Source organism: Strigops habroptila, chromosome 6 (genome assembly GCF_004027225.2).
Source record: "Strigops habroptila isolate Jane chromosome 6, bStrHab1.2.pri, whole genome shotgun sequence".
Lineage (NCBI taxonomy): Eukaryota > Metazoa > Chordata > Aves > Psittaciformes > Psittacidae > Strigops > Strigops habroptila.
In genome coordinates, this window is record NC_044282.2 from 57,554,081 (window position 1) to 57,578,638 (window position 24,558).

Consider the following 24,558-nt stretch of genomic DNA (forward strand, 5'->3'; position numbering starts at 1 on the left):
GCAAAATAGGAGGTTTTTTTAGAGTTTTATTGTGTTCTTTCCTGTTTGTGTCCCCCCACATTGCTCAGAAGGGTTTTGTCACCCCCTTGAGCATTTTCTCATGGGTAACTTCTCACCACTTCAGATTATCACATTGTCTATGTGAGACCTCAGCGACCGCTACCAGTACTCATGTGGTTAATGGGTGAGAGGAGGGGAGCAAGCACATCTGAAAGGAATGCAAGAAATAATATAAACAATTTTATTAACGAGACCACAAAACTGTTTGTTTAATATATGCATCCGTTTACAAAGAGCAAATAAACAAAAAAACCCACCAAGCCACCGGGGAGACGTGGTCGGTGACAGAGAGCACAGCAAACTGGCACAGATCATATGGGTAGGTTTGGGTAGAGTCCCTTTCTTCTGCCATCGGCTGTGCCCAGCTGACATCAACCCCTATGAGCAGGGTGAGCCAGTGCAGAGCCCAGCACTAAGGAGGTGGGGTTCCATGTACATCCTGCTGCCGTGCCAGTGCTGACGCCAGCTGTGTCAGGGCTCGGGCGATGATGGAGAGATGGCTGTTCATCGTCCGCAGCTCTGCCAGGATGTCACTCACATTCGCCGAAGCCTGCTCAGAGCTCGGGGGCATGGCATGGGGAGCTGGTGGAGAGGAAGCAGCCCCCGGAGCCCTTTCTCCAACAGGTGCTACCTGGGGACTTCTATCATGGGAAGGGAGTGGGGGTGTGCTGCTGCAGCACTTCATGCCTTCCAGGGAGCCTGTTCTTGCGGGTGGTTGGTCTTCCTCCTTCCCCTGAATGGTGGCGAGTGTTGCAGAAGCAAGGAAGGGCAGCCAGTTGATGAGGTGGGTGGCACTGCCAGGTGGGACTACTGGCAAATAAAGTCCAGGGTGCAGGGATGGAGTAGAGGTGGGTGGTGCAGGAAGAGAAGGGAGGCCAGGGTGAACTGTAGCAGCAGCAGCAGCTGATGTTGATGGTGCAATAGGAGGCAGCTTGGAATGTAAGGCTGCAACACAGGCAGGTAATGGTGGGGAAAATGATGCAGTACCAGTGTCAGAGGAAGAGGAGGGTGATGTTGCAGCTGTGAAAGGTCCAGGGTCTTCAGAGGTTGCTGGTGAAGTGGCAGCAGGTGGTGCGTCAGGTGTGCAAGGGTCTGAGTCTGCAAGGAAGACACATCATGAGCCTTGATTTACACGTGTACTTACATAGATGGACTGTTGCTTCCTGTCACTTCAGTGGGATCAGGCCTTTTCATGAAAAGAGGAATTTCATCACCTGGTAGTGGTACACTACCTGTAGGCCAGTTAGAGAAGAACAGACATACTCAAAGACAAGACCCCATTGTAGGTAAACATGCAACTTAACATTATAAATCTAAATTATCTTTCTGCTCTCATTCTTTGTAAAGCCTGTGGACAGGCTTTAACATTTTTCTGCTTGGCATCTACGTTTTTCTGGTTGACGTATGCATTAACTGGTGAACTACCTACTGCGTTTTCCTGGCCAGTCATGGAACGATGGTAATGTCCTAACTGACTCAAATCTCCCATGGAGATGTGAGGGCTGGACAGCTGCTGCTGGAGCCAAAGTTAATTGCTACTTCATAGAGGGTACCATCCAATGTGATCTCATCCAATGTCCATTAAAGTCATTAGAAACATGCTTGCTTGGACTGAGTCCAACATATACAGTATAGGACGATAGAGCAGCCTCTGGGGGATACACCACTTGGAGACTTGGAGAGCCACGTCATGGCCCAAGGTGCTCTACCCACTGTGCCAAGTTGGTAAATAATGTGTGGTAAGGATGATCCTATTTTTACAATTCTGAAAGCCAGAAATATAATAGGAAATGTTAGTCTTTCAACAGCCTCAAATAGCTGCATAAGTGGAAATAGCATGTCATGCTGTAGATCTTTATTTTAGCATTGGGAACACATTATACAGAAGGTGGTGAGATGCCATAGGAATGGTCAGAGTAAGACAGATGGATTTTAAAATTACTTCTGCTGCAACTGAGTGCAAATTTTAAGGCACTGCTGTGGATACAAAGACACAAATTAATAGATTTATCTAGGTTAAGACAACCTAGAGAAAGCCAAGTACTGAGGTGTTAATACCATACTATTATTATTTCTGGCGTCTAAAAAATCTGATGTGAGAAATTCGTTTTCATTACCAGCTGGTTTGGTATTCAGATAGCAAACTGAAACTGTGAGTCAAAATCAAATAAAGGCTTTTCCCTGTCATCTGTAACACCAAACCAATTGGACATGCAGCCAACATAAGTCCATCTTGGGACCACCATGTTTTTCGTAACTAAACACACGTTGGTTGGAGGGGATTCTGACACAAAATTCAGCATGCCCTCATGTCCCTGAGACATTTATGGAAAGTTACTGCAGGTTCCTTGAAACAGTTTCCTTCCTTTGTGTATTGGATTTCTTCCCAGCACAAAGTCCCTGCCTACACAGCAACTCATCCCTGTTCACCAGAGGTGGGCTGAGGATGCTGGATGTTGGGTTTCCAAAGTGCTATTGATTGGGCTTTGGTTTTTCAAAACAAAAACAAAAATAAAGCACAGTTCAAATAAAGGTTTCATTTCTTCCAAACCACCAAAGTTTGCAAAGGGTGAGATGAAAGGTCCAGGTTTGGCTCAGCCATAGTGTTAACCAGAACAGTGTTTATGGTCCATATATAGCATGGCTAATCCCTGTCCACAGTGGCCAAACAAACCAAATTAAATGTAATATTTTTCCATACATTGGAGAGCAGAGGAAGCTCAACAAACCTTGAGGTAATCTGGTTTAGCATGTGTCAAATAACTGTCACAAGTGATTCTTAAAAGAGTTAAAGAGTAATTTGAGTTAAAATACAAAGAATAGTAACTAATATAGACAGAAATAGAGGCAAAAATCTGGTAACCAAAGGCTGCAATCTATCCAAACAACATGGCTTCCCTATCAGAAGCCATGGCTTTGTCATCCCCTAATCCCCCTTTAAGATTTCTTTATTCTATGCAGCCTTTTAAACACATCTCGCTCAACTTGATCAGGCCCCCATACTTCCATCTAAGAAATTCCACATGGGCATCTGGGTACCCATACAGGCATATCCAGGACATGTGGAAGCTGTTGCACTGCTCAGAACAGTGGCTGGGTATGTGCACAGCTGACACCGTGCAGCCTGTACATCCAGAGCAAATGCCTGCCTGGATGGGGTCTGACCCAACTGCTCAGTATCCAACACCCAAACTGATGATGAAAACTGCAGAATCACAACATCGCTGAGGTTGGAAGGGACCTTAGGAGACTGTCTAGTCACAATCCCTGCTCAAAGCAGTGCCAGCTAGGGTCAATAATTTTTTTATTCACAGGAAAAATTGCTAGGGCATATTTGAAAGAAGCCCAAGAATACAGAACTCCTAAGCATGGAGCAAGCTACTACAGTTGCTTATCATTTACAACAGGATGGTTATATTTATTTCCTTCCTCTCTAAATTCGCTTGTTTTATCTGAATGTTGCAACTCATCGCAGCTCTAGTGCTTGTTTTTTTTGCACAGCCCCAGCAGAAAGAAAGTCTTCTTAACTGGAGGACCCGGGTGCACACTCATTCCTTCGGGGTGTTAGATCTGCATATAGACAGAGCTGTAGCTCTGTTGTCTGGATGACTGCAGAGAAGAGAGATATTGAAGACAAAGTGCTCAGACATGTACAGTGACCTTCCCTAAACATATAAACCTACCTGCGCCTGGTAACTCGGCATGCTCCACTACACTCAACTTACAGAAGATGGGTAGGTACTATAGCACACTCCCACATGCAAAGACAGGCGGATCAAGACAGGCTTGTAGCTTGGAAGAAAAGTTATTTCATCAGTTAAGGAAGTTAATCCTAGACTCAGAAAACCTGGTTTGAGATCCACTTCATCTGATCAACTGAACTGTAAGTGCCTAGTGAAGAAGTCCATGAAAGCACCTGAATTTTCTATGTTGCATATAGAGGGAAAGCCCCCAAATGGAAGGTTTAGACACATAGGCTGTATCTCTCTGAACTGCCTCAGAGTCACTTTTTTCTTCTGACCACATAGGGAGCTTGGCCTCATCCTTCAGGAACACTGGTTTACTGAGATGGGATTCAGGTCAACTTTAGCTTTAAGTGTCTACAATATAGGTGTCTGCATCTCATCTAATTCCCTAGCCTTTCTTCACAGCCAGTGGATTAAATAGCTGTAACATCGCCTCCTTATTGCTAGAATGAGAAATACTTGTCCTCATTTTTTTGCTGGGAATAATGTAGGATAACTAACTCGGATGTGGGTGTCATTCACTGAAAATGCTTCCATTTTAAAACAGAACTCCTACACCAGGTGCATAAAAATAAGGTGGGTGCCCAGCTTAGAAAAAGTGGATGTCTGACATTCACTTACCCTCCTGATCTACTAGGGATCTCTCAAAGAGAAAGCAATTACACATCTTTGTGTCACCTCTTTGCAAGTAATAGAGAATACTTCTGCACTGCCACCTCGGAGAGGACCTTGAGATGTTAAGAACTCACAGGACTGTAAATAGGCCAGGTGATATGGTAATGAGAGAGAGCAGAGAAGCACCTCCAGGAGAGGATTTCCTGGTACTTGTCCTGCCCATGATGATGGATATTACCAAAAGATTAATAGGCTGCCCTGTGAGAATGGGGAAACAAAAAGTTATTTTAAATGCATTCATCTGTATGAGAGGAGCATGCATTTAACTTTTCAGGCAGTCTTGGCTATCTTAGCTGCTTTTGTTTGAGTACTGATTTTATCTGCCTTGCCATCAAATTGCTGCCACCAAACTCCGATTTCTTAGTCTTTTGTTAGCTAACAAAGGAAAGGTCTGTGGAGAAGAAATCTTGAGGGAAAAACAGTCTAGCACGCTGCATGGGAGTCAGCTTATCTAACATTAGCCATTTAGTTGGCATATAGTGCAAGGCAGTCACCCTGTCTCCAGCCAAGAAAGCAGAACCTCTGGGGACAAGCCATAACAAGCTATCAGGTCCCTAAGAAGGGTGGGAGGATCATGCTGTAGAGTGTCCCTCCTTTCTCAGCACTTCTTGTAGAACTAAGTCAGCTATCTTAGATGGGCTGACTAACTTCCAAATGGATGACGTTAGGTGAGCTGGATTTCTCACTTTACATATATAGATGCAGCAAGTAATTTCCTACCAAGTCAGAATGGTAGACACTAGTGCCACCTCTGTGTTCCTGTGGAAGGCATAAAATCATGGAGATAAGGTTAAAGGTGCAAGAGAGTAGAAACTTAGGCCCCTTGAGTGCTTCAAGAAATGAGCTGGTGCTTTAGAAGGTGATAATCTTCCAAGTGAGTCAGCACTGAGCAAACAACCAATTTCAATGATAAGAGTTATAAGATGTTGAAATGAGTAATGCAGTCCACTTCACTGACAAAGTAACCTGCAGGAGGCCTTTGTCCACTGTCCTTTCTGCTTGGGGTTATGAAGCTGCTCTAAAGCTAGCAGTGTCTGCGTGTATGCCTGTGAGACCGAGTGCGTGCATGCACTCCCACTTTGTGTTGCAGCTGCATCCCAGGAAAGTCTAAATATATGCCTGCCTCCTCTTTCTGCTGAGAAGTGAAACTGAAGTCCTAACAGCTTGTGGTAAATGAAAGTCCAATAGCAACGTTTGCATAAGCGAGGGCAGTACTGCTTTTGCATGGACAAAGTACATATTTGGAAGCTGAAGCTGAAGCCATCCCTCCTGTGCTGCTCAGGTTTGATTCAGACATAGAGTGACATTGCTTCCCATTGCTGGGCTGCAGTCAACCTTAGAGGTCTTCGTATGATTTCAAACTAGCTCTGAACACTCTCTTGTTTTTGGGTGAGCAACTTAGAAAATTCATAAAAGCATTAGGCAAGCTTATTGTTAATTATTTTTAGATAAAGTAAACCCCATTTATATCCTAGGACTCCACTCCTCTCTGCGTACATAGAAATATCCATATATTAAGATGCTGCAATCTTTAATGACAAAAGTGGTTTCATGTAATTAAGTATGTTCACTCAAGCTCAGAAGTTTTGAATAAAATATTAATTTGAACAAGCATATTAATGAATCACAGTGTTCAAAATCAGCCCTATTCCTTTATTTTACAAACTCGACCTCATCCCTTGCTCCCATAATAAAATACTTTTTAAAAAATGGGATTTTGGAACTAACTGTAGGCTACCAGAACCATGCTGTAATGCAGCATGTGGCAAAGTCTGTCCCAGAGTCCAAGACATTTCACCAAAAATACCCTAACTATGTCTCTGTGCTTTCAAATTACTGGTTGAGTCATTTCAGAAAGGCTCCTTCCTCTGGCCTTTTGCTTTTTAAGCAACCCAATAACAATCCGCAAGCTACTCTACAAATTCTAATTCCCTTAAGAGTTTTCCTGACTTCATCAACTTGTGCATCTCTTTGGAATACCTTCTTTTTATTATCATTATTATTTTTTTTTTCATTGTGGTCTGTTTTGGAGTCTGTTTCTCTTCTTTCAGGTACAATACACCAGGCCTCTCTGGACTGGGCTTTATGTGACTAATCACATTATGACTCCTGTGGAGTGGTGCTCTTTCAAAATTTCTTGAGTAATAGTCTGTTATGAGTACATACTTATTCCCATGTCATGCGAACAAATTTGTTCTCACAGTTTGTCATGGGCCATCTGCTTTTTCATCTTTGTCCCTGGCTTAAATTCAGTAGGATTTTATTCACTTTCTGACGAAATGTGCATTTTTACACTCATTTGGGACCAGATTTTCCAAGAACCTGAAGTACTTTTTTGACACCTATGGGACGAAGCCAGACTTTTTGAAGTACCCTGCAGCTCCTGTTATTTTCTAACAAAGAAGAATCCCTGAGGATGCCCTGACATCTCAGTGTGGAGAAGGAATGGGAAAAGAGGAGGTAGGCACATCGGAGAGGTAATATTGTTGGGCAGCAGGCAATTTCTCATGACAATATTCGTTGCCTAACACATTTTTCCCGCTGTGCTCAAAGCACTGCACAGATGAGTCTCACACTGGCTGCACTTATGGGGGCCAGACTGAAACACATGAAAAACTAAATGCCTTGACAGAAGTCTATGATGGAGCCAGGAGCAGAGGCCTGTTTCATCTTCACCATCAGCTGACATTGCCAATGCATCCCTCTGTTGGCTTCTTTACCCTATCCCTCAACTAATGCATCTTCTTAAATTGGGGAAGCCTTCTTTCCCTTCCCTTTGCAGCACTGAAATAAGGCACAGCAGGAAAAGCTGTTGTGTTTAAGGAGACTGCCAGCTCAGACCTCCCCATGGCCATGCAAGAATATCTTCTCCATCCACATGTGCTCCCTTCCCAGCAACTTACTGAAGATGGAGAAGTGGCTGGAGAGGCTGTTTAGGTCCTTTGAAACTAAAATAAGACTAACAGCTACTTCTAGAGAGCCAAAAGAAATAGTAAGAAGAAGAAAGCATTATAATTGATCCCACCACTTTGTCCATTTTGTCTCATCAATGGTCAGTAAATGCTGCCTCAAACGAAGCTATCAAAAAGTGTTCGATAACAGTTATGCCACAGTCTGTTGTAGGAAATTTTCCCAATGTTCCATTAATGAATCAGGGGTTTGGTCCAGGGCAGATGTTTACACTGTTGATGATCACCTTTTATACAATACAGGCCAATAAATTTGGTTAAAGATCAGGCTCAACAACTGTATGAGCAACAACTGAAAGTAGAGCTGGTGCTTAATTACCTCTTTGAATCTGGCCATTAGCTACACCAAAAGGTTTTTCCTGTCTTGAAGCAGATGTCCTTTCCAACATGTTTCATTCTTCTGAGAGTCTTGTTTTCTTTCCTTAATAAATACTATTGTGTTTCAAACTATCCTTATTATGTTCTTACTAGCCTTGTAAACATCCCATCCATTTTTAATTCTTTTTTATTTTTCTTTTAATTTTTATTCTTTTTGTTTTCCTTGTTTTTTGGCAGTGTTTTGGTCTCAATTAATTCCTGTAGCAATGATTTTCTCAGGTTAATTTTGCATTGTGTGAGGAAGTTTTTCCATTTAGAAAGCACATTTTTTATACCAATCAGCCAAATAGCACTGTCTCTAAAACAGACTGTGTATCTACTTTTTTTACCTTTCTCAATAGCACTTTGCGCCACACATGTCCCTAGAATAAGCCTGTGATCACATGAAATTCAGAAGGTTCTAAAAGACATACAAAAGAATAGAAAAAGGATGTATATTTTTAGCCCAAAGGATGGGCCAACAAGGAACGTTATAGAAATAAATCCTGAAGTTCCAGATATTTTGGAGTTTTTTTTCTTTGCTGTTTTGAGATTAGTTTAATTTCTTTAGATATACACTCCAGAGATTTCAAAACAGATTCAGATGTTAATTACCCAAATGTAGTTATATTAACCTGCTCTTTTTTTCCAGGAAAAACACGAGACACACCATGCAATCTTATGGTTTTAGTAGCCAGTGAGTCAAGTCTGGAAATACGGTACACATGAGTCAAAGAGATTTCAGGTTCCTACAGAGCATCCAGCAAGGACGTTGCCAGCAATGAACAGGCTTCTCCTGCCTGGGCTGATTAATGAAACAAACTACATTCAGGCTGGGTTACCCTGAACCTCTGCTTTAGATGCAATTGTCCCTCTCAAAGGCTTGTCACAGCAGTGTTCCCCTCTAAAACACAGTAAACGCATCTTTTCCTGGGTACTTACCATCTGACTGCCCCAGCCAAAGGCTTCTGCTAAGCCTTAGAGTCTGACGTAAGAATTTTCTACCATAGCAGACCAATGGTCCAGCAGTCCTTATCCTGTGCCATTGCTCAAGCTCTGGAAACTCACTACAGAGTGGCAGAGACACTGAAAAAGAGTGCAGGAAGTCTCTTCTTCCATCTTGAGCAGAACCAAGGCTGTTGGCCCTGCTTTGTGAGCAATGCTTGGGTGGAAGAGGGAGAAGCCGAGTAGAAGGCCATGGTTAGACACAGCACAAGAAAATATCTCTGCAGTTTAGCATGGCTGTTGCACTGCCTAAAAGTTTGCAGGCCAAAACCTGTGAAGCTAAAGGTGGATGCTTTGGCTGTACTGTAAAGGGTCCCTATGTGATCTGAAGATGACAAGGGAATGATCTTGCCTTAAGTATGCGAGAAAAGTAGGAACTAACTCATGAAATTCATTAAGTTTTCACGTATTTCCCAGTATGTTTCATCCCCAGAGGCATGGTGCCATTTTTAGGAAAACAATCTTGTAACAAAAATCCTCTGAAACTGCACAGCTTGAGGTGCTTTTTCTCATATTCATACACTGAGGAACCGCATAGGCTATATGTTTCCTACAGAATTAATCTGGGTGGGAGACAGCCATACCTGAACACCTGAGTTATACCAGTCTGGACATGAATTATTTCCCTGAATGACCCTACTGCATCTTTGCTATTTGTGAGCGTTCCTGTGTGTGTCAGAAGAGTGGAAGCGGAGGAGGCATATCTCATAATTTTTTGCATTTAGATAACCTGGGATTCTCTCCCAATCTCTTGTGTCAGATGTGGGAGAGCTTGTTTACTTCAAGGAAATGCTTTCGGGAAGGTCCTGAAAGATTCAACTCACTTGTGATCAAAACTGGGTCCTCACTGCAAAGTGGGTCACTGCTAAGCTGTGGCCAGACAGGACCCAGGCTGCTTATCGCCTCCTCAGAGCTTCTCACCTGAAATGGAACCACGTCCCAAGCCTGAATGAAGTTTTTAACACGTGTGGAGTCGGTGCCTAGAGGTGTACCTTTCCTCCTAACTGTCATTTCAGCTGCTAGATATACCCAGGCAATCATGGCAGGCATCATGGAAATGCTGTCTTCAAAAAGACATTTTGTCTCCAATAACATTTTCATTTTACACCCAAGTCTAGCCGGAGGTGAATTCTTTTGTTTAATGAAGAGTCACAGCTCCTTTGGAACAAAATGTTCTCCTGTAAGCTGGGTGAGCCGCTGGTTTTATTGAAGAGCAGTCCTGCAGACCAAGACAATGCTGTACTTCACTACCCTTTTTGAATTACCACTCTGTCATTTCCCAGAGGAACATGATCGGCCGACCACTAAACTCTGCTTTAAGATCTTGCGCCCGATCTAAATGAGACAGAATGAAGCCCTGGAGAGATTTCAACCCTTGCTTTGTTGAAACAACATTGCTTTGTTTGGAATGTATTTGCCTTTGTACTGGAGAATGAAAATGTAACCCAGTGCTCAGTTTTGAAATACACAAATACAGTGCTTTTGGTAATGTAGCATATATAAAGAGATCCATAGCATATGCTCTTTCTTACACACCCCTTTTTCTTGGAGATCTTCGGTTTGGAAGCCTTCAAGCCTTGAGCCTTGTGACAGCTCAGAGAAGGAGGAACATATCATTTCTATGTTACAGGCTGGCACGGTGACCCAGTCAGGAAGTCTGTAGCATTTCATGTGAAATGAAACCCAGACCTGTGCTTGCAACAGTAGACTCAGCCTTCCCCTATATCCAGTTCAATTAAACAAGCCATGATCCCCACTCACAGCTCCAGCCAGTGGACATCACTACTTGGCTCCCAGGTCTCGCTCATGCTTTACTTTAATACCCTTAGATTATGCACTTCATCTAGGGATATGTTCCACACCTTTTCACCCTATGTTTGAATCCTGAACTGCCAACAGTTGGACAACTGAAAGAGTTGGACATTTTCCTACCCCTTCTCACAAATTCCCTGTTCCTTCAGTGCATCTAGGGGCAGAGATTTCACGAACCCACACCCTTGCTTTTCCATTAACTGTGTATGGCGTGACACCCTTACAGATGTGTACCAGCAGTCAGAGAATTTGGGGTGTGACAAACACAAGAAGGATGGAAGAACTGCCCTAGGTGTTCCCCAGTCCCTCATCTCTCCACCTAAGCACTCTTCCCACTGCATGTCCTCCTGAATAACTAACTGGAGGAGATGTTCTCCCACTCGGAGAGCAAACAAAACACGTCAGCCCTGCACAAACAGAGGTACTCTTGTCTCTCTGCCTGAGCCTATGTCCTTTGATCACCATGGGTACCAACTCCCTTATGATATTTTGGGCTGTGCAGGGTGGGCTTGGAAGCTCGCTGGGTGGAGGGAGACACCTTGGCAGGGCACGAAGGAGTGATTCAGCCACTCCTCGCTCTGAGTCAATATTTACTCAGCACCTCTGGGCTTGAGGGAGGGATGGTCTCTCTCTGGGGTCACATTCCCACCCTCCTGAGCAAGGTAGCTAAAGCCATGAGCCCAAGAGGGTACTAGCAACCTTCTCCTGGGAGCATGCCCTCTCTTTTTTAGGCTGCATTTTGGATGCAAATGGGCACGCTGTGGCTGTGTCTCTTTTTCTTGTTTTTTTTCTAATTGTAGTCTGGAGTTTTCCTTAATGGGACAGAGAAGTCTTTGAGACTGGAAATGTGCTCTTCTCTTTGTTTCTGGTAAGACATAACACTGTCCTCATGGGACCGCACTCCAACAGGGATATTTTAGTTCTGCCTGGCTCAACTTCTTGCTGGCCTGCGGTCTGATAGCTATTTGTCACTGGGACTGCAAGCACTGGGGAACAGAGCCTGCCCTTACTGCGGCTGCTCTAATAGACTGGAGCCCTGAATTTGGCTGGGCTTCCCAAGCATTCCACAAGGCAAATAGTAACACCAATTTCAGATGGACACTGTATTCCTTGCTTACATTCCTAAAGGGCTGTGTTGTGCTGCTTTTGCCTTGTTCTCCACATTAAACGTGTTGCTAGATTTCACCCCAGGGGTTGTTGTGTCCTGCTGGTAGATTATTATATTCCTTTGTTTGAGACATTGAAGATGAAAGAGCACTTTGAGACCCCTTTTGATAAATGGAGATACCCTCCTGGTCCCGTCCCTGATATGATTTTGTGTCCCATCCTACAGATCTTGGTCTCATATATACCGCTGTTAACCAGGAATAATTCCATTGGCATCAGTGTCATTACACCAGGGTAATCATGACAGAAGGAGAAGAAATAGGCCTGCAGGGATATTTTTGTTTTGTTTTGTTTTGGGGGGGAACCATGCTGACTGTAAAACCACAGCAAAATTATTTTTAAATGAGAAAAATTTCTTTAAGACATATCAGCCTCTTAAAAAGAGAGACAAATGAAATAAAATGCTGCAGCTCAGAAAGTCCTGCAGCATTTGGGAAATGGAGCAGTTTGCTGCAAAAGGCAGAGTAAATAGCCAAAGCCAAGAGAGTTGCAAAAAGAGAAACACCCAGAAACTGAAGTTGCTTATGAATTACATTATCAAAACTTCTCATAGCACAAGAGATGAGATCTTACAAGCAAGTTTATTCTCAGCACATGCATGGAAAACTATAAACCTCAGTAAGAACCACTGAGTAAACCTGAGAAAAGAAAATGACTGTGCCTGGAAATGTTTAGGGGATGGTGTTTGTCAATTAATGAAATGAGAGGTCACTGCAACTCAGTACACAGCACAGACATACACAGGCTAAGTCCAAAGAAAGAGATTTTTTCTTTTTCCACAGTAAGAGGAATGCAGGGAAATTTTGTTCTGTGCTTCATCTGCGACTGATTTTTTTCTTTCATAAAACGTGGTGATTATTGAGAAGAGAAAGTTTGCTCTGTGTGGCTGGCCAACGGGTCACAATTACTCACACGACCAGGTTCCCATTTGCCTTTAAGTTTGTTGATTTTGCTGACAAGCCTTTACCACTCCGTTTCTTAGTTGTTTCAGCAGCTTTCCCAACAGCGCAGTGATGCTTTTTGTATTATACCGTACAAACAGGAGAGCAGCTCAAGCAAAAAAATACACATTGAGATTGTACTCCCGGCTGTAAGCAACATCATCTTTTGACTGGGTGTGTGGATCCAGCCTCATGGTTTGGACTCATCTCTAATAGAAATACACAGGTATCTCCAATAATGTATTATAATGGAAAAAGGAAGTTTTTTAAGGACACAATACACGCACCTTGTCAGGGAAAGCTCCTCTCTATGCCAAGATTTCTTAGGGGAGCCACTTGCTTTAAGTACAGGACTACCTTAAACAGAGGATGGAAGGGGATTCTGGCATCGTTGGGAATGTTCAGCATGCCAAAAGGAAGAAATACCAAGGGAGCAGCTGCCTTGTAAAAGGAGGGCTGCTTGATTAACTTTATGGAAAGAAACAGAGCTGTAAAAAGGCAGCATTTTGTCTTTAACAAGGACTGCAAATTGGGAACGCAGCCAACTGGGTAGTCTGCAGAAGCCCAGGACTATTAGGAGACCAAGGTCAGAAGGAGCCCGGACGCCACCAAGAACGCAAGGAGAGACAGGCTGGCGAAACAGCGATATGGAAGAGCTAAGGTGCAGCTGCTGACATCCATAAATGACTAAATGAGCAAACTCATGAAGGATCTCAGCTTAGAAGGGAAGAAATTAAGTCTTCCAAGGCAAAAAAACTAACCCAACCAACAAAACCCCACTGGGTGTCCATCTATACCTCTGTTCCATAGACATAATTGTACCATCACAGAGAAAGGGAGCCCACTTCAAGACAACATTGCCTCTCAGTCTCTCTGGGCATTAAGAAAGTGGTTATGCCTTCAGAAATGGCTACAAGAACCCCAAATCATCCCTGCATAGCTTGCACTACAGCTAATGCTTTCAATATAACAGCAGCAGAGGTTTGGAATAAAATACACAGTCCAACACACTGTGTAGAACTTGGCCAGTCCCTGTGACATTGTAATTAGAGACGGGGCTTGAATCAAACATCCAAATGTGGAGCAGTGCTTTGAGTCAGCAAAGATGTGCACACCAACACTGTCATTATCCTGAATTTTGTAATTTATAACAAAATTCAAGCACTGCAATCTTCAGGACATTCAAAATTTGAGTTGAGAGACAATCCTGAATTTGATATTTATCCCTACTCTCCAAAGCCCAAAGTCAGTAAAGTGCTTAAATACATAGCTGGGAGACATGGGATTTTGGGAGCTGTGCTTGTGAAAAAGCTGCCTGAAATTGAGCTTTCCAGAATAGAGATAGACCTCAATTTTTCGGACCCCCTCAAATGAGCACACATCCCCAATTCAAGCTTTTTTGACCTTTTTTGACCAAAAGCTTAAGGAAAAAGAAGTAAATAATCTTAGCTCTGTGTCTATCTCTGACTAGTGTGGCTCTGATGAGAGAAGAACAGTGAATTTGTCACAGAAAAAAAACTCCAGCAAACAAAATTTCAAAGCGGAAACTGGTTAAAGTGATTTAAAATATGTAACCACACCATGACAGATTGCAGTGAAACCTAGCACTCTGGGGTAAGATCTGCCAGTCCTGCTGAACACCCCATGTCGTACAGCTCCCTTTCCTAGGCTGCTGGAGTATTCCCTGCACTTGAGCAGCTTGAGTTAAAAGTGGGATGCGAACTATCATCTGAAATGTCCTGGTTCATATGAACTCCTTGCCAATGTACCATATGTTAGCATGGAAAGTATATTTGTAGGAGAAATGACTGGAGAGCACTACAAAGAATTGCACTTTGTCTTAGAGGACCACAGCAGCATGAAAGAACTTAGTCTGCCAGGCACAGACAGGCAGGGGTTGTAGATCCCCTCTTACTTGCCAAGGGAGCATTAGCAGTCAATGCTCTTTGAACACCCAACCCATGGCCAGGCCTGCTTTGGGAGACCAAAAGTCCAGTGCAACGTCAAGTGTCTATAAAGACCCCAGCAAGCCCCTTGTAAGAGATCATACTCTCCTGCAGGTCATTTCTTCTCACCCCGAAACTTCCTGATGTACAGTAAGGACAGCCATTCTTGGAAAAACAAGTCTTACTACCTATTTTCCCGGAAGCTGTTCCATTAAAGGCCAGATTATCCTGAACAGGTGAGAAAGCACTTAATTTTTGCTTAAATTCACAGTTTTGTCTGTTTCTTACACGTATCCAGTACAGATACTGCATGAAAAGAGCCATTCTAAAAAAACATGGCCTGAGAAAACACCCTACAGCCAGTCATGTATTTTTTTCTTCTTTCCTTCCTTTACCAATAGAGCAAATAAAATCCTTCAAACTTCCCGGATGCTTACTGCAGGTATAGCAAATCTTTGAGGCTGATCCTTCTTAATGCAAGTGAGAGCATGAACATTTGGCTCCTGTACTTCTTTATCCCAAATTTTGTTTCCTCCCATGAACCCTCAACTCCAGGTGTTTTGTGGACAAGTCTGCAAGAACAGTTCTAACTTTTGCCAGTATATCATCTGCTGGAGAGATAAGGAATGCATGCATTTCCTCTTCCAGTGCTGAATTAGATTCATTTAGCAAACTTGCAATCAACCTAAATGTCTAATAAAATGTATAGAAAGATAGGGTTTTATCCACTGTGCAGTAGGAGTGGAATCAGACCCTAAAGTAGCAAATTTTAAGAAAAATCTATGAGATATGTTGATTAAAGGTGGACCTGTACTCTTATCTTAGCACCAGTAACCTGAAACATTGGTGCTTCAAGGTTGTAGGGACTAGTTTCTTCACTTCCTAATGCTGCTGATACTCCTTATAACTATATCATAATCTGCTGATAGATAAATAGCCCGGGGGCCATACCCTGCCATCAATTACACTTACAAATTTGAAAAATGTGCTAGCAAATCAGAAAGGTCAAATTCAGTCAAAAGTCAATGAGACTGAGAGTAGAATTTGGCTTAGAGATGTAAGCGAAGCATTTCCCTGACGCATACAACACAGTACATTTCCCAGGATTCATTTTTCCTACAGAAGGAATGTGTGTTTTCATGGTTTTGAAGATGAATTCAGTTACATTTTTCTCATGATGGGGAAATGCAGAAAGCTCATCTCTCTTTGATGGCTCGACTGTATCTTCTATAGATGAAAAAACTCTGATCTGCTGATGATAGTCTTGCCTCACTATAACAGAATCTCCTGCCCACCTGGAGTATATTTAACTCTGATATATGACGATGCTAATTTTATTTCACAGGAGAAATAGGATGTATCCATTTCTTCTGGAAGAAATAGTGAGGCTGACAAGTGGAAAATCTTGGGCTGTTGCACACTTCAGTGGTTAAAAGGCAGGTAAAAAGTGAGTCATGAACTCTGATTTTAATTACTTGCTGTCTAATTGATTTGGCTGTACAGACTTGGATCTCTCTGCTGGAGCCAAAGTCCTTAAGCCACTAAGAGCTTTGTCTGAATAAGAATTGCTATTTGCTTCACAATTTTGCTGTCTCCTAAATTTTCCCTCACAAATACGGTAAGGATAATTCCTCCCTCCAACTGGCATGGCAATTCTTAACTCCATGTTTGCAAAACTCATTATAAGTTTTGGGTGAAAAGTGTTAGAAGAGCACAAAACAGATTTGACACCTTTTTCATATAGAGGGCTTTTGAAGTTTCCTGTGATTGTCCATATTTTTGGAGATTAGTCAGATTTTAAAATGGATTACGCAAAGTGAAAGCCTGCAACAACAGGAGGTTGGGATCAGTGACCCAGAAGGTCCTTCCAGTCCTGTGTTCCTGGAGGCTTTTCCAAGTCATACCAAAGACGTTAAAGACTACTTGGGTGGTCTGAACTTAACAACTTCACTACACACTCCCCACGGAAATTTTTTGTAGCATCCATTTAATGGAGTAGAAGCAGAGGAGAGGTAGGGCCTCTGTGTAAAGGTAAGAGAAAGCACATGCCACAACAACGACAGAGCACCATACAAGCTAGCTGACAGCTCAGGAAACTGCAGTGGTCACACATGTCAAGAAACAGCTTAACAGACACAAACAGCCTCATCTCTCTGGCCTTGAGATCCCAGCTCTAGAAGCATCACTTGTGTTACCACTGCCCATTCAGTCCTGGACCTTCCTTCTGAAACCCAACAGCTAGTAGCAGGTCTGATGGTGATTTTGTGGCGTAGACACCTGTCCATATGAACCTAATCTGGGACCACCAATCTCATTTTCTTGTGGCAATTTACCAGCTTACCATACAGTAATATTTTTTGACAGCACTGTCTTGGGCTGGATTAAAATTAGTGATCCAGTGATAGAAGATGCTTTCATGCTTTTAGCTAAGCCCATACTTTACCTAGCTGGAAAGTAGGTAGTGGTGTTGCTTCCCAGTGTTGGAGCAGGTATGTGTTAGAGATGAATTCAGTCAGGTTCGCGCTCCCCCACCTCCAAGCCTATCCCATCTGAGGAAACCAACAGTGTCTGTGTTCAAATGTGCTTTGGCAGCCAAAATGTCAACCGCATGCCACCTCCGAGAAGGCCACAATTTGGTGGTTGCACATCAGACCAATCAGTCCATATTTATAAAGTGCTTTGATATACCAGATGAAAAGACAGTATATAAATGCCCCATTCATTTAGGTTATATACAGTAGCAGCAAACAGAAAAATCATTACCCACAGGGTTAGAAAGACGTATTCCTGTTTATTAATTGAAGACCACATAAAGAATATTTGGTTAAAGTGTGCCATTTTCAGTGGACATTTCAGCGCCGGTCCTGTGAATGAAAATAATCCTGGAAATTTGCATGGGCAAATGGCATAAACATCAAATTTGCACAACCCAAAACAAAATTCTCCTTAAAAGTGCAGAAAAAAACTTTCTATATAGGAATATTCCTTGTTCGCTACACATCAATGGAAAGTAAGACAATCAGTCCTTTGCCAGATCAAGACTACAGTGCAATAATTATCCCAGCAAAAAATTAATTTAAGTGAGCATCGGCTACTCTGCAACTTAGTACGTGTCACACTTGTGTCAACCTATGGGTTCGCTGTACATCTGTTTCCCCTCTTTTATGCATATAACTGAGTCTTTGGATTTCTAGACCTATATTCCTGACTTCTTTCTCTGTATCTTTGAGATACATGACCCTCTTGGTTCATTTGGAAAGCTATGTTAAATAAAACCTTTCCTGTCTGTCATCTCAGTAGTCAAGTGCTGAGTAGATACCCATTCACAGTCCCTGGAGCATGTAGTGCCTTTCATACATCATAACCATAAAAATAAATAAATTACAAAGAAGAAAAGAGATAAGGCATAGGTTTAGGCTGCCTTTTGAAGATTTATTAAAACAAACTGATATTTCTTATAATATGCATGTATCCAGAATACATAATTGACAATGATAATCATTAACAGGTACTAATATTATTTCAGAACAGAGGATGTAATGAGACAGACTAAACCTCCATGCATGCAGTAGAGGAAATCCAAACTGCGATAATTAAATGCAAATAAAGCCTGGGGGCAAAAATTCCTGGTCTCTCTAAGATAAGAGAAATGTATTCCTACCATCTATACTTCATTTATTTCTCTTGAAGACTCTAATTTGTTTTTAAGCTAATAGATCAAACATTCTTGTCACAGTTCGTACAACTGTCTCAAATATGTGAGAAGTACCCGCCAGGCGAGGACCACCAGCAATTTTTATGATTTCTTTACACTACAAATATTTGGCAGAACTGAAATCGCCCAATAAAATAAACCTGCGGATTCATCTGCAGTTTTAGACTCTCTCCAAGTATTTTTTGGACTCCTTCCCAAAATAACTGATGCTCATGATATTCCAATATCAAATGAAAATATGTCCTAATTTTCATGTCTCACTACCACCATCTGTTATTAAAGAGAAAGTAATTTTTTCCTAATGGACCAGGTGGCTTAGAGATACCCATGCGGCCATGAGTGAAGGTCTGGCAGTGATTCTGGTCCTTCATGACATTGGGTTGGTGGGATTTGGACATAATGCAAAGGCAGAACTATGGAGCAGTGGTGGTGGAATGTAGATTCTTTTAGTATCAGCATTGTCTGCCAGCTGGTGCTCAAAGAGTCAGCAGCAATGTAACATGGGTGTCTCCATCTCTCCCGGGGAAAGGAAGCTTGAATTTGATTATGCGTAAGAATGGCTTTAGCAAAAGGTTCAAGATCCTCTTTAGAATTGCCTTTGGCAAAACAAACAGATAAAAAAATACCATGTTTGAAAAGTCTGTCCAGCTCTAGTGACATTGCAGAGGTCTTCAATGAAAGCAAATCAGCAGTACACGAATGCTGCAGTCACTTTTGTGAAGTTCAGATCAACTAGCTGATACTTCAGCAAGTCAATTGCTGAGCTTTACACGCATTCAGCTCTTCTTAATATTGCATCCATGCATTGATAAGAGTAAAGTCTTTCTCCTCCAAACCAAAGATGAATTAATTTATAAACCAGTCAACCTTCCGCCTCTATCATTGCATTTGACAACTACATCACTATTTATTCACCCCATCAAAGCATCCCAGAGGGCCACTCCTAAACAGCTGACACTGCTCTTCCCCATTCCTGCACACGTTTTTCTCTCTAGAGATCTTGAGCTGTACAGTTTTAGCAAGTGCTACTTGCAATATGCCTTGCAAATCCTACAAACCAGTATAAAATCTGGTGCACGGTGTCAATTTTACATGTTTTCCAGCAGAAAGGTGCATGGCTTTTGTTTCCACCAGCCTCCTGGCTGTACAGTGCCTTGTAGGTATTAATTTTTAGGGTTATTGCCCACTTTGATTTTGGTAAAGCATCTTAATTTTATGAGGCTTATCTCACACCTTGTTAGACTAGCTGGCGGGCTGGCTAATATTGACTAGATGGCAGAAGAAAAACCTCTTTATTAGTATAACGCTGAATTCAAACATTGCTGTTGCCCATGAATTGAAATGGTATCCTTTTTGATATAGCCATGTTGCTCCACAGCATTCACATGAAATCAAGAGAATATGCAAGTTCAGCTACTCAGAAATTTCTCATTTTGCTTTTTTCCTTTTTTTTTTTTTAAAAAAAAAAAGCTCTATTTTCCTGAAATGTTTCCATTTTCCCTCGTGATAGCTCAAGGAAAGCATTTAACTTGAGGTCAATGTGATCTGAAAATTGTTCAGGTCAGGTCTAAGCAAATTAAAATTATTGTAGGTCAAGCCAGCCTGACATGAATCTGCTTTAGCTGGAGTTATACATACATGCTGAGATCTGCATATCTGTTGTGAAGAAATGGAGATTCACTCCAGCAAGAAACAACCAGAAGAAAATAACTTTCAAGAGGTGAATGGAGAACAACTGCAAATACTGCTTAGTGTTGAAACAGCCCAAACAAACAAAATATTTCAAAATACTTCCCACATTCACAATAAAAGATTTTACTACAAGTATTTCATTCTACTGTAAGTTTCCAACAGTTCAGTTTGGGATCCAAATTATAGATGAAAATGAGTGTTTAAAGGCAGGACACAAATCCAGATCTTTGTTCTAGTGACACATCTGCTCACAGACATAAAACTATTTTGTTAACTGGCAGGGAACACTGGATCATGGTGGAATTTCCTGTGTTTCATATCCCACATATGTAGTCTCATTTCCATTCCACAGATAGGAAACTGGGATTGCATGAGCACTGCTACATGGGCAATATAGAAAACAGTGCAAGGACATTGGAGGGTCTCTAATTATTAAAACTAAAAATCTATCAAAAAAACCCTCCCTTTGAGGTAAGCTGTCTTCCAGGACAAGACCACAAAGGCACCACATGAAACTATAAAGTGGAAGATTGAAAAACAAAGAAGAAAGGATGAACATGGTTCTCCACAAAATGTGTGGTGAATCTGCATGGTCATCTTGTGCTGCAAGATGTTGTACGTGTTTGCATCAGATCAAAAAGTGTTTGGATGTTGGCAGCTTCTGTAGACAGGGGATGAAGAAGAGGGGGGATGTTTTTTGAAGCCGTGGTGTTCTTCAGGATCCTCTTATGCTGGAAAAAGATCCCTTCAGTGAGGGAAAGACTGTCTGTGACCCCTGTGCCTCTACATCTGCCCAGTCTTACCCGAGTGTCTGCACTCTTCCTGACCCAGGTCACTGGCAGCTTAGTGAATCTTTCTTGCCTTCCTGTGACACATTTCAGCTGCTACTCTTGGTCTTTTATTACAGGTCCGTAGATGGCTACAGAGAACTAGGAGATGGGATGTATTGTGGCCTGGGTAGCAAACCTTCTGCAGACACATCTGAACTTAGCACCAGTGTACGTTTGCCTGTTATATGGAAGTGATGACCAAAACAGTCTGTTCTAAATTTATATTCCTATTCTCATGATTCCACAAATGCAGTATCACTTACAGCGGTTCACACCAGGCCAGTACTTGCTGCAAAAGGGCCCTTCCCAGTCCTGGCTAAATGCTGAAGGCCCTACTTCTTAGGGGTTGCTCTTACTCAGGAAAATATCTCTCTGTTTCCTCTCCACTCTCTCCGCAAGCTGTCTGTGTTTTCCTCTCCATGTGACTACAATAATATATGACAGAATTTGACTCTCTACTGTATGCAAAAGCAAATGGGCTTTATGGTATTATTCTCAGACATGAAGGGACAATGTAGAAACACAAAAAGAGCTGAGGAAAGCTAAGATGTACAGAAAGGGGCAAGATAGCTGAGTTTCCTGCAAGTCCAGTGCAAAGCAGCCTATACGCTCAGTCAAAACAACATCTCAGTTATCCTACTGAATTCAGCATCAGCACCAAGACAGACTGCTCTCCATGACTCAGAAATTGTAGATGAAGACACCTCCAAGAACCACCCAACTGGTCCAGCTCAGTTGAAGATTGATCTCCTGCAGATTGAACTGAATAGACAAAACCTGGCAAGTGGGAGCTGTGTTAAGTCTCATATCCTCTACAAGTATCATTCACCATCGGGTTAAGCTCCTATTGAACATGAGCAGAGCTCCTTACATGTTGTGCAACACAATGGAAAATTGAGACCATACCATAGATGAGGACATACGAGTTACGTGGTTTGCCTGAGGCCACACAGTGAGTCAGCGGCTAAATTATAAACTTGGGAGTCCCTGGCTCCAAGTCACTTATTCAATCTATGCTGCCTTTAAGGCATGTTACATTGGGGGTATTGTATGGAAATGACATTAACTTTAAAGAGCAGTGTACAGTAGAAGCAGGCAAAATAAGTGGGCTTTATTGTGGGCTGGTTTTTTTTGTTTTGTTTTGTTTTTTTTTAAAGCATGAAAAAAGTGACATGAGCAGTTTTGCAAGCATACAGTGTAAAGTAATTTTGCACAATTTGATTTCGAAACCTCCCGCGTGGATTGAAAACCTAAACACCAAGTTTCACGCCATAATGGACGCTTCTTCTCCACTCTTCTTTTTGTCTTCTTTTTATTTTTCTTTCTTTCTTTCTCTGGCAATACTGTTAACCCCTGAAAATAGAGGTTTAATATGGAAATGCTGACAGCTCCTTAAGCAGAGCACCACATTTGCAACACTGTAATTATGCCTACTTCAAAATGCTCCAAAGAAAACAAGATTTTCTTGTTCAAACAAATCTTGAATGGTTTTAGCCCCAGAATTAAATCATTCAGACCAAAAAGAACTGTGTTAAGCATGCTGAACTAGGGCTGTACCAAGGAGATGTGGAAAGAGATAAATGCAAACTGATTTTACAATATTTATGTAATTAGATCCACATCTCTGCTTTTCTCTATTGAATGAGTAAAGACCAGATTAACCTTATTATTATTATGTTTATTTGATTGACTTAGGAATTCCATCTGGATAAAAGAGAGTCTAAATGTCTTTCTCCATGCGCGCCCAGCATGAAGCCAATCAACATGCCTCTCTAAGTAACAAATTTCGTTTATGTCATCTATCAGCAAGATACCGTAATACTAGATATAGATTTAGTTCCATGGGTGACTGCTTCTTAAAGACCATGCAGCTTAGAGGATTCCATCCCACATTTTTATGTCCCCACAGAAAATTACTTGTCAGATTTTCCGCTCTTGTGGAGAGGGTTGTAAGCAAATGTGTGGTGCACAAAGCATGCATGGCACATTTAAATGAGAATTCAGTCACTACCGCAGCACTGCTTGTTTGGTGTAGGATGTTTGCTTATTTTGCAAGATTTTCTTGCAGCACATTTCTGCATTGAAGAAGGGCAAAGATGTGCATAGGTAGAGGATTCGTATGCCAGAAGTGAAAGTAAGAGAAAAGGTAAAGATTTCTTCCACTGGTCATAATGTTTAATTTTTATTTTTATGACTGCTTCATGCAAATAATCCTTCCTAACAATATTTACTATATCCCCATTTGGCATAAATAACGTCAGACCTAAAAACATAAAAGGAATTTGGTGTCAGTCTCATTGCATTTGTATGGGGAAGAACAATATTTTGAGCTAGTTAGGAGAAGTCCCTACAAATAGATTGTTACTTTCTTTGAAAGCCTTTCTCCAGCTAATTAGAAACCACCATCAGGAACCTTCTCCTGGTAGCTACCCTCACTTTCCAAAGAAGAAGAATAAGACAGCAGGCTGAGGCTGGGAGAGTTGGGTTTATTTCCCAGCTTTACATAACTGAGACAAAGCCACACAGTCTATCTCTACCATCTCCAAACTAGAAAACAAAAATATTCATTTTTTCTCCATTTTGTATCAGTCATGTTTACTTGAGTTGCCACCATTTCCAGGCAGTCTTCTGACTATATACAAGTATAACACCCAGTTCAGACTGCTCAGTGCTACTCAGAAGCACGCAATTAATCCAAAGATGTTCATTTGAATCCAACCAACACCATTTCTACCATCAAAGTGCACATTTTGTAACTGTGAATGGACATCTTGTGATGTTTCTATTTTATCTGATTTCCTATTCCTTGCTCTAATAAACATATTGGAATTTGCCATCAGGCTGCAATCTGAAACAGTTACATTACATGAGACTCTGCATGTTACATGATAACTCCTGTTATCTCATTTGTGAGCTCCCTTTACCACACAGACTTGCTTTTGACTTCCTCCCATGCACTATCACAACAGACTCCAACTCACGCACTTTGCTTTTCTGTTGGGAAAATATTGTGTAACCTACAACACTCACACAGCAACCCTTCCCCCACAGGGAAGGAAGCCTCCAGCTAAACGAAAGCTTTGATATTAAGAGCACAGCAATGTGTAAACCCATAATAATGCACTTGGACTGCAGCTCTCCTTTAGGAAAACAACAAAACAAAACACTCCTAATGAAGCTGTTGGCTCGGAGGAGGTACCAAGTCCAAAATGATTTTGACTCCATATGGAATTTATGTGGAATGCAACATGCAATAAAACACCAGCACACCCAGATGTGGATGTTCCCCAGCTGTCTGTCTGACGCTTTGATGGCAAGCTACAAAGACCCTTCCCTACACAGTCATCTCCACAGGAAGCAAGAGGTGACTCCTTTGTGCTTCCGTATCAAATAGAGTAGTGGAAGGGAAATTTTAGAAATGTAAATGTTGCACTCAACTTTTATGTTTCATGTGTTCGAAACAGAGGGCTCTTAGTATCTGATGCCTCTCAAACTCAGCAATGGGTCACACAGCGCCGAGGAAAGAAAACTCTTGGGAAGCACTGCCTCTGTGTCCCCAGGGCTTCTGCTTGGAGCTCTCGATACAGATGTTATTTTTCCCTGCAGCTGTTGGGGGCAGTAGACAATCAATCCTGGTTTTCTG

General features: G+C 41.9%; 1 protein-coding gene across 2 annotated transcripts in view; it reads right to left on the reverse strand.

The window, feature by feature from the left end:
• Positions 1–260: 260 nt before the first annotated feature.
• The window catches only part of RUNX2 (RUNX family transcription factor 2), a 167,477-nt gene continuing 143,179 nt past the window's right edge, over positions 261–24,558 (reverse strand). For both annotated transcript variants that reach the window (XM_030489147.1, XM_030489146.1), the window contains one exon: positions 261–1,158. In XM_030489147.1, the coding sequence (XP_030345007.1) occupies positions 473–1,158 (686 nt within the window). In that variant the 3' untranslated portion in view covers positions 261–472. The remainder of the gene's footprint in view (positions 1,159–24,558) is intronic.